This window comes from Tupaia chinensis, unplaced genomic scaffold, assembly GCF_000334495.1.
Source record: "Tupaia chinensis unplaced genomic scaffold, TupChi_1.0 Scaffold145093_1, whole genome shotgun sequence".
NCBI lineage: Eukaryota > Metazoa > Chordata > Mammalia > Scandentia > Tupaiidae > Tupaia > Tupaia belangeri.
The window spans coordinates 435,363-448,951 of NW_006204954.1; the positions used below are offsets into that span (position 1 = coordinate 435,363).

The window sequence follows — 13,589 nt, forward strand, 5'->3', positions numbered from 1 at the left end:
TGTACCCCTGTGGGGATGGCCGTGCGGTAATCCCTTCTCTGTTTCTCCTCTCAGGATTTTGGACATACACCCACATGTGTTTGGTGTGTTTTCAATCTGCTGAGTCCAGGACTCAAACTACACAATAGGCTATGTGAGATCCAGAAGCCTTACCCATCACATCGCTGGGTAGCCCAAGGACTGCATATTCACAAGTTATTTTTCTCTATCAAAACAATTATATAGTAAAAAGAAAGTTTCGGTGCAGTCAAAATATTATCTACAGTTTTTCAAAAATCACACAGAGTATAGGAATAACCTGTTCTTATATGATTTGTGTGCTTGGCCTTGGTTTTGACATCTCCATAACTGGAGAGTCCTGACTTACCATGATGTTCTGCTTCTGGAGGTTGAAAAGCTCATTCTGGTACATTGGAGCAGCCCAGGGATACACAGCAGGGAGCTGTGCCTCTGGTTTCTTCAGTGCGAGCAGTGTAACCTCGGGGTCACCTTCCCGAATGACAGCATTGATGTGGTCCACCGCAGCCAGCCCTGGGGGAAGAAGGGTTCCTGTTCCATCAGAATGTCCACCTTTCCCACCACTGCCTAACCTGACCAGCCTTTCTCTCCAAGGATTTGAACCTAAACAGTCACTCTTCATGAACTCTGAAAAGCTGCAGGTTGAGGATGTGCAAAAGCCTTGGAAATGTTAGCTCAGTCATTCAACTCAGTCCAATCCTCAGCATTGACAGCTTAGTTCTGAGATCATATCTGCCCAGCATGACTTCCCTACAAAATCCTTCCTTTCAGGACTTCATGTTACTTCAGTCCTTGAGGCTTTCATATCTTGTGAATCTTCAGCTACTAAAGCTAGGCTATATAGTTCCAGCAGGTTTGTTCTCTAAGGCTTCATGTGGGTTAGTACTGCCTCCCTAAGGAGATGCTGAGATACTTGAAAACCAGAAGCAACCTTGCCCATAAGCTCTGTGAGCTCTCTACCAGTTGTAATGTTCAGATTACAAACACCTTGATCAGGTGAACTGTACTGATCAAACTGAGGTACCTGAGATAGTAGTTCAGAGAGTTTTCAGAGCATAGAAACCGAATTGCTGACCAAAGGGGAGAATGAATGATGATGTCTGTCACTAGGCAAGAACAAACCAGACAGGGCCTGCAGGGTTTTACGCTATAAAGAAGACATCTGGGCAACAGAAATTACACACATTCATATACTTTCAGGGCTTTTCAAGAGTTTGTCTTTTCTGCCTAATACATGATCAGACTGCGACTAAGATTATTCTAACGCTTCTTGACAAGATGACAATTTATCTTTTCTAAATGCATTTACAAGGACCTTGCTTCAACCTTTCTACTAAGAGACATCATTCAATAGCAGGAAACTCTTACGACTAATGGGACCCCTCAGGTCATCCTGCTAAAACAACTCACACCGAAGCTAAAGGATCCTGAAAGCACAAGAACTCCTTTTTCATCCTTAGAATTCATGCGATTGATGAAAAAATTCCCTATGTTAAGTCATGGCTGCTTGTGCTGTTTGTTGTTCTGTTAAAGTTACCCGAGGCCTTTCGGTCAAATCTTGGGTATCAACCATCTTGGATTACCTTACACAGGGCTGCGCTTCACCTTTGAAAACTTTATTATATAGATTTGTACAACTGGATGCAGACGCTTACCAGAAAATCTCATCCTTAAAGGATTCTCTTACACTAAACTATTTCTTCCACAAAATAAGCTTAATACCTTGACACTTAGCATTTAACCAAATTTCTAGCCCTAATTTTAAAAGAACACATCACACCATGAAGGGAGTCCACCCAAAAGTTAAATCAGTGTAGCTCACACAAACCTGAAGTCTCTGACAGGAGATCCACTGACATTACCACCAAAGCTATCCCTTGCACTAAGGCTACTGTGAGGTAGACGCCTTCATTGTCACATCATAACCTATTGGGTAGGGGAAATGCTTGTCAAAGTCACTGCATTTGCATATTTTAAAGAGTACAACTGCCTTTCATGTCACTGACTAAAAGACTATTTTGGTGTCTAGTAGACTACAAATTTTTAGGTGGGAAAGAGAGAAAGAAAACAGAATAATCACGTTTTACAGATTAAAAGCCATCAAACACCTTCATCAGTACCAGCTGGTTATGCCATTAGTACAAATCTTCCAACGCTTTGTTACTTAAAAAATGGAAAATAAAAAGTGCAGCCAACTTGGCATTAAAGATATGGTTAGGAAATTTTGGCACTGAGTAAAGTATTAAAACATTTATATAAGGCATTTCATTTAACATGAAAAAGAAAACTGTTTGAGTGGTTATTAATATTTCAAAAAATAAAGAATGATAGGAGGCTATGAAACCATTTCCTCCCTAAGTTTATGGACCTCAGATGTGTCACTGGTAATATTAATTTCTTCCTGTAATTCATTTCTGTCAAGCATAAAAAAAATGCCCAACTTTCAAATATGGCAGAAAGAGAAATTTAAAGCTGTACTTCATGTATCATTAACACTATGTTCAAGACTTAATAGGAATAAAATAAAAAGAAATTACACCCCAAAATGTTAAGGTGTTGCTTTGGGGGGGGGAACGGTCACCCAAGAGCTCTCAGCAGTGTTGTGCATGAGGTAAATTCTCAAAAACACGCAGGGCCAACAGATGGCATAGTGGTTACGTTACTAGACTCCCACATGGCCGACTGTGGTTCAGTCCTGGACCTGGTGGCTTGGCTTGAAAATTGGATGTATGTGCATGTGTACCCAAGATCCCAGGAGGAGAATGGAGAAGGGGTTGTGGCATGGCCATCCCCTCTGGAGGCTGATTTCTCACTTTCCTTCTCACTGTCTCTGTCTCTGTCTGTCTGTCTGTCTCTTCGGTGAGCTCACGCACCCTAAGGCAAAAACCTCTTAAAAAAAATTCTCAAACACACTCAGTGGTTGACTCCTAGACTTTTATATCAACCTGCTCTGGGCTTCTTTGATTACTGTCTGAACCCTGTAGGCTATATCTCTTCAGCAACACAGGAGCACACCTCTGAGAAACACCTATTGGTGTATATTTCTTTGAAGGTATTAAGAACAATAGAAAACGTCCAAAACTTGATCAGTTCCATGGCCTAGTGGTTAAGGCAACTGGACTCCTACACGGCCAACTGTGGTTTGAGTCCCAAACCTGGTAGCTTGAAAATTACACTGGGCGCATGTGTGTGCATGCCCCAAATCCCAGGAGAATGAAGGAGAAGTGATTGCAGCATGGCCATCATTCCTGCGGGCTTACTTCTCACTTTCTCTCTCATTGTCTCTGGCACAGTCTCTCTCCAGTGAGCACACGCACCCTATGGCAAAAACATTACACACATGCACACACACACACACACACAAACTTTAATATATATACATATATACACACATATATGTATGTATATGTGTGCATATATGCATGCATGCATGTGTGTGTGTGTGTATAAAATGCGTGAAAGACCATTTAGCCCCATTAATACAGCATGTGAACCCATGTGGGAATGTGGCCAACTGTGTGGTTCTAATACAAGTCCACAAGGCTTGAGAAACACACCGGGCATGTGTATATGTGTGCCCCAAATTCCAACAGGGAAGAAAAATGAAGGAGAAGAAACTGTGGCATGACCCTGCTCTACTGCAGGGGGTGGAGGACAGGTGATAATTTTTTCCTCTACCTCTCTGTCTGTTTCTCTTTCCATCAAATGCACATGCCCTCTGACAAATTAAAATAAAATAAAAAAATCAAAACTCATTTAGGAAGCTAAAAACAGAGGGTAAAGTTTAAGACTGTTGTAATTTGGGGCAAGCAGGTGGTATGGTGGCTGGGGTGCTGTCCTCCCACATGATTGACTGCAGTTTGAGTCCCAGGCCTGTTGGCTTGCTTTCTCTCATGTGTTCTCTCTCTCTCCCTCTCTCATTAAAAAATAATAACGATGATGATGATAAAATTAAATAAATCTTTTTAAGAATTCTATTGAGACTACTTTGATTAGAGGACACTTCAAGTTTAAATTTGGTAGAGGGTTCAAGCATGTGAATAGCAGGGCTAAATGTTCTTTTATATATTATATACGTATACACACACATATATGTACATACATCATGTATTATATATTATACACACGCATACCTATACATTTATGTATATTAAGGTTTTTGCCATAGGGTATGTGTGCTCACTGGAGAGAGTGAGAGGGAAAGTGAGAAATCAGCCCCCAGGGAGGATGGCCAGGCCACAATCTGTTCTCCTCCATTCTCCCAGGATTGGGGGCATGCACACATATGTGCCCAGTGTGATTTTCAGGCCACCAGGTTTGGTACTCAAACCACATAGGCCATGAGGGAGTCCAGCACTTTAACCACCATGTCAACTGCTGGCCCTTACATATAGGTGTTTTTAAATTAATATATGGGAAGTAAGTATCAAGCAGAATTCCTTATTGTCATCTCTTTTTGAAGAAATTTATGATCAAGTGTGTGCATTAGAGAGAATTTTCTTCAGGTCATGGTCATACCTGGAATCCCTTTCTTCTAGTTCTCCAGCCCACCAGATCCTAAGCATATGCTCACAGCATGTTATAGGCTGACTGGGCAGGGGACTCAAATCACAGTCAGCATGTGGCTTCCAGCTCCCCACTATGGCACACTACTGGCTGCACCACAGAGGATGGGCTCCTTGCTGCCTCTTTTGATACTCAAGTAAAAATAATTCTTACTAGAGGGTGGAAAAGATTAATAGAAAGGTTGATGTATCTAAATTTGCATATGCTTAGCTTAGTCGACCATGTTTTCCATTCTTTACAGTCACATTAATGAACTGTGCAACTCCATAGAAGGTCAAGGACACAGAACTCAACTTGCTGTCAGGTGATTTCATCTGATCTGTCAATAGTCTCATCCATTTGCAGTAAATCTATGCAAACTATAAGAAAACAATTCTTGCAAACTGCAGAATAATGACTGGGAAGTAATAAAAACCAGAAAAGTCAATAATATCTTTTGCAGTTCCAACAGAGCACCACAATCAGAAGTAAGAAACTACAATCTTTAAGTCATATCTTTCACTAAGTAACTTTTAATATTAGCCAAATCAGGGGAAGATTCAAAATATGAAATGCACAGTACCCATGATAAATCAGTACAATCAAACCAGCTTCAGGATACTCTGAGATACTCTGCACGGAGTGGGAGCAGGATGACCCAAAAAAGCTCAAAGGGAAACTGTAGGGCACTGAACCATAATTAAGAGCAACACTGATGTTTAGGACACTTTTTCTTTACATAAGGCAGTTTTACAAGTATACAACTTAAATAGTTTTGCTGGGATTCTGGCAAGGAATGTTCCTATATTATAGAAATATCCATTTCCTTCATAAACCTGTTACTTACTGTTGACTTTATCGATATTGCTTTGAATTTCTGCTTGTGTCAGCAGTTCTTCATATGCATCTCTTTCTTCTTCTGAAATACAGCTATTCTGCAAAACAAAGTCTTCACTGATTCCTGAGGTTAAATAAAATATCCCCAAAGCTTGAAACTCAAAAGCAAAAATGCAAACAGTGATAAGAACCATTCACCAATTTCATCTGAACTCGATACAAGCATTTGTGGCGTGCCTGCTCTGTGCAAGGCACTAGGGTAGATATGCATGGCATGGATTATGAAGAGGTGCAACTGACCCAGTGGCCCCTAAAAAAAGACTAATTTTCTAATGTGGAAAACATTAGGTTGGGCCCCTTGGTATTACCACTTCTTGTAGATTAAAAACAGCTGATAATAGGCAACTTCATTTGATTCAATTCAATAAAATCAAGACTATGAATAATGAATAAGCACAGTAAAGCAGAACAGATTCTATAGCAGAAGTATTATAAACATTGCCTTTTAAAGTTCACATTCAATTGAACAGAAACACTTTTCAAGAGATAACAACTCAATATAAACACCCCAAGAAAGGGTGTTTTGAAAAGTCAGGATGAAGGAATAGAATGTAGACAGCAGAACGTGGCCACACAGGAAGAAAGCTTGGCATTATGGGCTACAGCATGGAGTATGTGTCCAGGATTAGCCAAAGAGATGAGGAGGTCTTTGGGGTACAGTGGAGGTCTTTGAAGATCCCACTAAGAATCTGTCTTTAATTCTATCGTCAACAGAGAATGAAGGAAGGTTTCTGGTGGAGTGACATCAAATCCACAGTTAAAGATGACCTTTGTGGGGCTAGCAGGTGGCTTGGTGGTTAAGGTGCTGGACTCCCACATGGCTGACCACAGTTCAAGCCCTAGACCTAGAAGTTTTCTTTCTCACTTTTCCTTCTTTCTCTCTCTCCCCCTGATAAAATTTAAAATAATAATAATAAAATTAAATAAATTTAAAAAAAGATTAATTTTGCAGCCTCCACTTCTGAGAGGGGTTGGCCTGGAGAATGGCAGGAAGCAGGGAAACCAGGAAGAAGGTGCTACAAGATTCCTGCAACAAGGTCAGGAGGTTCAAGACAGAAGTGAGAGTGGTTAAAATAGAGCGGGCAACGGAATAAAACCTGGCCAGAAAAAGCAGCAGAATATAGGTATGGGTAGGGCACAGGGGATGTAAGAAGAGTTCTGAGACAACCTGCTAGCGCAGGGCAAACCAGGGAACTCAGCAAGGGGCACATACGTGCAGCGTGCAGGGTGGAGATAAGCCCTCTTCTGACGTGTGGGTATGAGGCTTGTGGGACACAGAGATAAAGCTGTCTGGGTGGACAGCAGAGAGGGATGTGGGAGGGGCTGACATAAAGATGGCAGCTGATTCCTTACATGAACTCACTGGAGGAAGAACAGAAAAGGGTGTTAGACCTTGCAGAACTCCCATGTTTAGAGGCAGGAGAAAGAACAGACATTCCACACATAGGAGAACCACAGCGAGGAAGATGCACATGAGCAGGAAAGACAGGATCTCCAGGCAAGTGGGGCAACCAGGCCTGATGCCCATGGGAGCCAAAAGTTTAGAAAAGGCCATAGAGAAAGTGGCTACTTTTAGTGATGGAGCTGAAACCAACATGGTAAACACTTGATTGATGAGAGAAAAGTTGGTGAGGGAGTAGGAGATCTCAGTGAAGACAAAGTGTTGAATAACTGACTTGACTGGAAGGTGGTTATGTATGGAGTTGGGAGCTGGAGAAGGCTGTCTTGTCAAGGAGGGATATGCTCGATTGTGAAGGGTTAAGTATTGGAAAATAGGAAGGCAGTAACATGCTCTCTAAACCTCACCAAATTGAAGTGCTAACTTCTACCAATAAACACCAATAGAAAGGTAACTTGGCTAATATAAAGTCTGCTGATGCTGCCCAGGAAGGCATGATCTTCAGTTGCTACTCCTAGACTTTCTTAGTAAGGAGTAAGTTTATGCCATGACCTCTCACCATTCCAACCTGTAACATTCACCACTGAAGGGTATCTAATCACCTTATATAGGGTCTGGTCTTTTACGTTTCATCCAAACCAACTGCCTGTGGCTACAGAGGTCACAGCCAGCTGATTTGACACAATCACTTTTAACATCAAGCCATTTTCATACTTGTAACTCATAACCACATTCGTTACTACATTTATTACTTGGAATCTTATGAAGTACCTTTAGTCTAGCATTTTCCTCTTTTTTCTTTTTGGCTTCCCAGAGTTCTTTCTGATACTCCTGTGCAAGACCGTCATCCACCAAAGTTAAAACTGCATTTGGGTTTCTGAGTGTTACAATGGTCTGCTCTGCTATTCCTTTTTCAATAGCTTCATTAATGGCTATAACTGCAGCATGTACTAAAAAGGAAAAGAGATTTTGATCAGCAAAAGACAGCCTCAACAGTTGCACTAACGCGGAATAAACTCAGGTGGTTCTACTTTCATCTTTGGCTTCTAACTATGCCAAAAAACAGGGATTTTGGATCTGTCTTGGGGTACCTGATGACTTCTCCACATGTCTGTCTTTGGTCCTGGTCTAAGTATCAGTTAAGTAATCTCTATTTAGTCAACTTGCACTCAACAGCTAAAATGAACTAAGCACTATGTCAGCCATGTGGGTTTGAAGGTAAGTCAGTCTTACTCTCTGGTCGACGGGACATGAATAATCTTAGCAAAATGCTGGTTCCAAGAGATACCTGCAAATTAGCTTACAACACTAGAGACTCTCAGCAATGTACTCTACTGTTAAAATCTAAAGACACAGAGAAACATTTTGGAGAATGAAGATATTTTTGGACTGCCTTGTTTACATTGTACAAGTGGAAATCTAGAGGCTAAAATGTGGTTATGTCCTGTCATTGTCAAATCAACCATATGAAACACAAATAATAAAATCTTTCAGGTTGTTTAAGGTATCTTCTAAATATTATATTTCGTATAATCAAAATTGACAAAGTCTGTCTCATGTCAACAGCAAATCTGGATTTTAGAGAGACTTACATGCAGCTTCATCCACAGACAGTTCATTGGCCAGAATACCACCTATTTTGCTAAAAGATGGCATCTGTATCCCATATTTCTCAAGTTCTTTCCTCATATTACTGATTTCCTCCTCTAAAAAAGAACAACAACAAAATCAAAGAAAGCCACAGACAGAGATGGAGGGAGAAATTAGAATATTCATATCAAAAACATCTTCATCTGGAAGGTAGGGTTGTTCCTAAACTTGAGCCCCAGGAAGAACCCAGCCCAAGTTTCTCAGTTCAAAACATGAGGGCAGGAACACTAGTCAAGTACAAACAAGACAGGTTCTTTCGCTTCTTGTCAGTACAGAGGAAGAAAAGTAATCAATGGTATGAAAATGAGAAAAAGAAAGTACTGACACCTTTTTTCAGTAATTAGGTCATGAAAAATGATAAAAAGTAGTACCTGTGAAGTCTACTTTGCCCAACAAATCTTGGATCTGGGGTGCTATTCCTAGTTTGAACAGATATAAACTGAAAGGAAAAACACAAAATTATCAGATGCTTTATCACCATAAATCTTAAAGTTATAAATTACATACATTTAACTGTTTCTTTTCCAGTTAAGAAGGACCTAAGAGATATCTTATCTTTTTGTTTTCAGATGAAGAAACTGAGGTAACACAATCCTTGATGGAGCCAGATCTAGAACTCCAGTCTAAGTCCCAGAGACTGGTCTTTCTTAGGACACAGCACTGCGAGAAAATCCATAAACTCTCCACTGTCCATTTGTAAGGAGAATAAGAAACAGCTAATACAAAACAGCAGGTAACAAACATTTCTTTGGATATTGCTTACATGATTCTTATTTTGTTGAAAGTACAGCTTGAACTATATTCTCAATATTCCATCAAGTGTACCTTGAGAAAATATTTGTTTTACACTTTCTGAACCAATAAACAGAGTGGCTAGACTACTGATGTATGGAGTGACATGAAATGTAAACCACGATGTCCACGTATTACTAAGTGGTCGGTGGAGAATAGGATGCTTAAAAAAAGAAAATCTCATAGGCAATAAGGATGGCATTTGTTTACTTACCCACAAGGTGACGCATGAACTGGAGAACTGGCATGTACGTTCCATTATAGACACAGACACCCGCACGCACACACACACACACGTTATGTGCTTTCCCCACTTTGTCACTGAGCCAGTTCCTGTTTATCCTAACCTCTCTCACTCCAAGATTAAGTCTAGCAACCAATGAGTAAAATTCTGTATTCATTTTCTGATCAATTTTGATAGTTTTATAATATATGAGACTTTAATTAAAACTTAAAAATTACACAGTAATATGGGGAAATAAGTTGAGAATGATTTGATGCCTTGGAATATTTGAAGATTATTCAGATGTTGAAGTGAGAAGGATCTCAGTAGTTTTTAAAATTTCATGAAAGCACATTAAAGAAGTTCAAGATCAAGCTTTAAGGTATGAAACCAAACTCTTAAAAATGTGTTATTGGGGCCAGCAGGTGGCATGGTGATTAAGGGCACTGGACTCCCACATGGTCGACAGTGGATCAAGTCTTGGACCTGGTGGCTTGCTTTCTCACCCCCCCACCCCAGTCCCTTTCTGGTCAAATAAAAATAAATAAATAAAGTTAAATAATTCTTTTTTAAAAAATGTGTTATTAATCGTGTAAGTACCTTACATTAAAATTTACTTTCTTGGGACCCAGCAGTTAGCATAATGGCTATGTCGCTGGACTCCCACGTAGTTGACCGCAGTTTGCGTCCTGAACCCGGTGGCTTAAAACTCACACCAGGCTCGTGTATGTGCGTGCCCAAGATCCCAAGAGGAGAATGGAGGAGAAGGGATTGTGGTGTGACCATCCCCCCGGGGGGTGATTTCTCGCTTTCTGTCTCTCTCTGTCTGTCTGGCGAGGGCACACGCCCTATAGCGAAAACCTCTCAAAAAAAAAATTACTTTCTTTGCTCATAATTTCTGTAAAAATGTTATTTAGAGAGTTAATAAATTATCAAGGTTAAAAATTAGAGATCATGGTTTAAAATATTATACAATTAGCATCCAGAGTTAAACATTAAATATGCTGACATAAATCCTTCTAATATTGTTTCTGGCCATATCTAGTCTGTAAATTTACATATTATTCCAGAATATAAATAGACTAATGAAAACTTTCCCAATTTGAAAGCAACAAGGTATTACCTAAGTCTGAATTCTCTTTTACTCGTTGTAAGGATAAACCATTTTTTCATACATTTATGGGTCACTTACAAGTCTTCCAGGAAATGTCTATTAAAGAATTTTTAAATTTTAAGGATTTTTTGGGACCACGGATGGTGTAATGGTTATGTCACTAGACTCCCACATGATCAACTGTGGTTTAAGTCTCAGACCCAGTGGCTTACAACTCACACCAGGCGCATGTGTGTGTATGTCTAAAATCCCAAGAGGAGAATGGAAGAGAAGGGATTGCGGTGTGGCCATCACTTCTGGGGAGGTGATTTTTTGCTTTCTGTCTGTCTCTCTGGCAAGCACATATGCACTATAGCAAAACTCTCTCTTACAAAAAAAATTTAGGGATTTTTTTTTTCAGAGAAGGAATTTACCTTTCTCTCATTTTCTCCCTTTCCCTTCAAAGCCACATCAAGGAGACAAAGATGAAATGGTAATTTATTTATCACATGGTAATTTTTAGCATCAAATTCATATTGTACTAAAGTATAATGTATACATTAGTACTAAGTTCAATACAATATTCATATATTATCCACAGAAGAACACATTAGACTGAAAATTTTTCAATGTGAAATAGCAATTCCGTATTCATAAACTAAAGCTAGAAAGACTGGAGACATTCCTTAGCTCAAGTTACTCTGAACACCCTTCAATGTGAAATAGCTATTACATATTCATAATTTAAAGCTAGAAAGACTGGAGACATTCTTTAGTTCAAGTTCTAGGTTCTTAAAAATGATCAGGATATGAAACTGTTTACATAGTCTCTGAAGACTTTACTATGAAAGGTTCATGCCAAACAAGTCATTATAATTAAAGCTAGATCATTAAAATACCATGCTGACATTTTCAAAACCATAATATTTTATGAACCATTTTCAACTCATTATTACATGGGAAAAACATTCCAGTTAATAGGGAGCTCATATCACGCGGAACAAATGAAATGTCAACCTCATCACTTGTTTCCTTCTAGTAACAGGAGCTACAAAATTAAACAGAATTTAATAGGTTCAGTAAGACTACAAGAGAATTCTGGGGGAATATATTAAGCTATGATCAAAAATATATCATTGCATCACTTAAATTTCTTTCATAGTATATCTGATTTGGATTTTTGTCTTCCCTTTTCACAAATTCAAAAGTATACCTGAACTAATTTACAAAGAAAACTAAAACGAATTCAATGAGAAATTCTGAGAATGTGATAGTCAAGAAAGAAGACATCCTGGGGCCAGCAGGTAGCATGCTGATTAAGGTGTTAGATTACCACATGGCCAACCAAGGTTTAAGTCCCAGACCCGGCAGCTTGAAGATCACACTGGTCATGTGTGAGTGCCCAGAATCCCAAGAGAAGAACAGAGGAGAAGGGATCGAGGCATGTTCATCCCCTCAATGTAGTGCTTTCTCACTTTCCATCTGTCTCTCTCCAGTGAGTGCATGTTCCCTACAGCAAAAATCTAAAAACACTACAACAATAGAGACATCCATAAAAATGTCTTCTAGCAACAAATTTATACCTATTTCAAGTACTGAATATACTATATACTATATCTTTAATGTATATACACATATATTATCTATATTAATATCCTGTTAAAGTTTTAACATACTTTTATATTTTTTATAGCAAAGCCTAAGCTAATCAGTATCCATTATCCTTATAATATTTCCACTTCTACCTCTCCAACTATGTAATGCTGAAATAATCTAGAATTTTAGACCTGTGACTTTATTTTAATATTACACACCGATAATTTAGGTAACTATAATTTTTCTTAATTTTTTTTATAATTTCACCTATACTGAAATTTTCTTTTTCATAATTTTAGTTTTGTTTCTGCTGTGTACAAACACAAACTCATAATATTTGTTAAACTGACAAACTGAATGGATTGTCAATTGCATGTATTTTAATGTTTCCATTTGTTCTTTGGTTGTTGGTTTTTGTTTCTTGAAACAAATGCCCCTTTTTAAAGTTATTTATTTTTTCTTTTGTGAGAGTGCACAGGGATGGATGGGGTGGGGAGCACAGGGGAGAGACAGGTTCCTTTGATTGTCTTGTCGTACCACAATCACTTTTCCTCAGCCCTCTAGCTACTCAGGATCAGGATCTTGGGTACTGTGGGTACATGTATGACCAGAGTGTTTCAGATAAACTCAGGGCTCAAACACATGGTCAACCATGTGGCTTCCAGCATTGCAGATCAGTATATGTCCACCTCCAACAGCACGCTGGCCTACCATATCTCTTCCACAGTGCCAGTTTCTCTCAAATGCCTGGCATTTCCTGATTCAGGGCTCATCTTGGCATTTGGCTGCAGGTCCTCAACAAAGGAGCCTGTATTAGGGAGGCTGTGGAAGAAAATGGGATTCATGCTGAGTGGATGCCAGTGTCTTGTTTGGGCAGGCTACAGACTTATGCTCCTTTCTTGAGGTTATTGACTCTCTTGGGTACCAGCTTGCTACTCTGCCATTAGCTCTTACATGTGCTGCTTTAGGGAAGGATCAGAAGGCTGAGTTGCACGCTCTTTCTCTGCTTGGTGCAAACCCCATGACTGCCCCTAACTCTGTTGCAAACTTCAGTGTTTTTTTGATTTTGGTCTTCTCCTGTTTTGCTTCTTAGACTATCCAATCCCATCTGTTTACTTCTGTCAGAGTTAATAAAATTTCTGGTCAGAAATGGCATTTTTTTTCTTATCATAAATGCATTTTTAAAAGTGGTTACGGGGACCAACAGCTGGTGTAATGGCTACGTCGCTGGACTCCCATGTCGACCACAGTTCGAGTCCTGGACCAGGTGGCTTAAACTCATGCAGGTCGTGCGTGCATGCCCAAGATTCAGAGAGGAGAATGGAGAAGAAGGGATTGCGGCATGGCCATCCCCCCTGGGGGGGGGGGGGTGATTT

At 39.6% G+C, this 13,589-nt stretch overlaps 1 protein-coding gene across 1 annotated transcript in view; it reads right to left on the reverse strand.

Moving 5' to 3' along the window:
- The window catches only part of IQGAP2 (IQ motif containing GTPase activating protein 2), a gene marked incomplete at its 3' end in the record, with an annotated part of 303,633 nt that overhangs the window by 118,171 nt on the left and 171,873 nt on the right, over positions 1-13,589 (reverse strand). Inside the window, 5 exon segments of the mRNA XM_014583916.1 lie at positions 368-531; positions 5,411-5,498; positions 7,631-7,809; positions 8,452-8,565; positions 8,881-8,948. Of these exon segments, the coding sequence (XP_014439402.1) occupies positions 368-531; positions 5,411-5,498; positions 7,631-7,809; positions 8,452-8,565; positions 8,881-8,948 (613 nt within the window).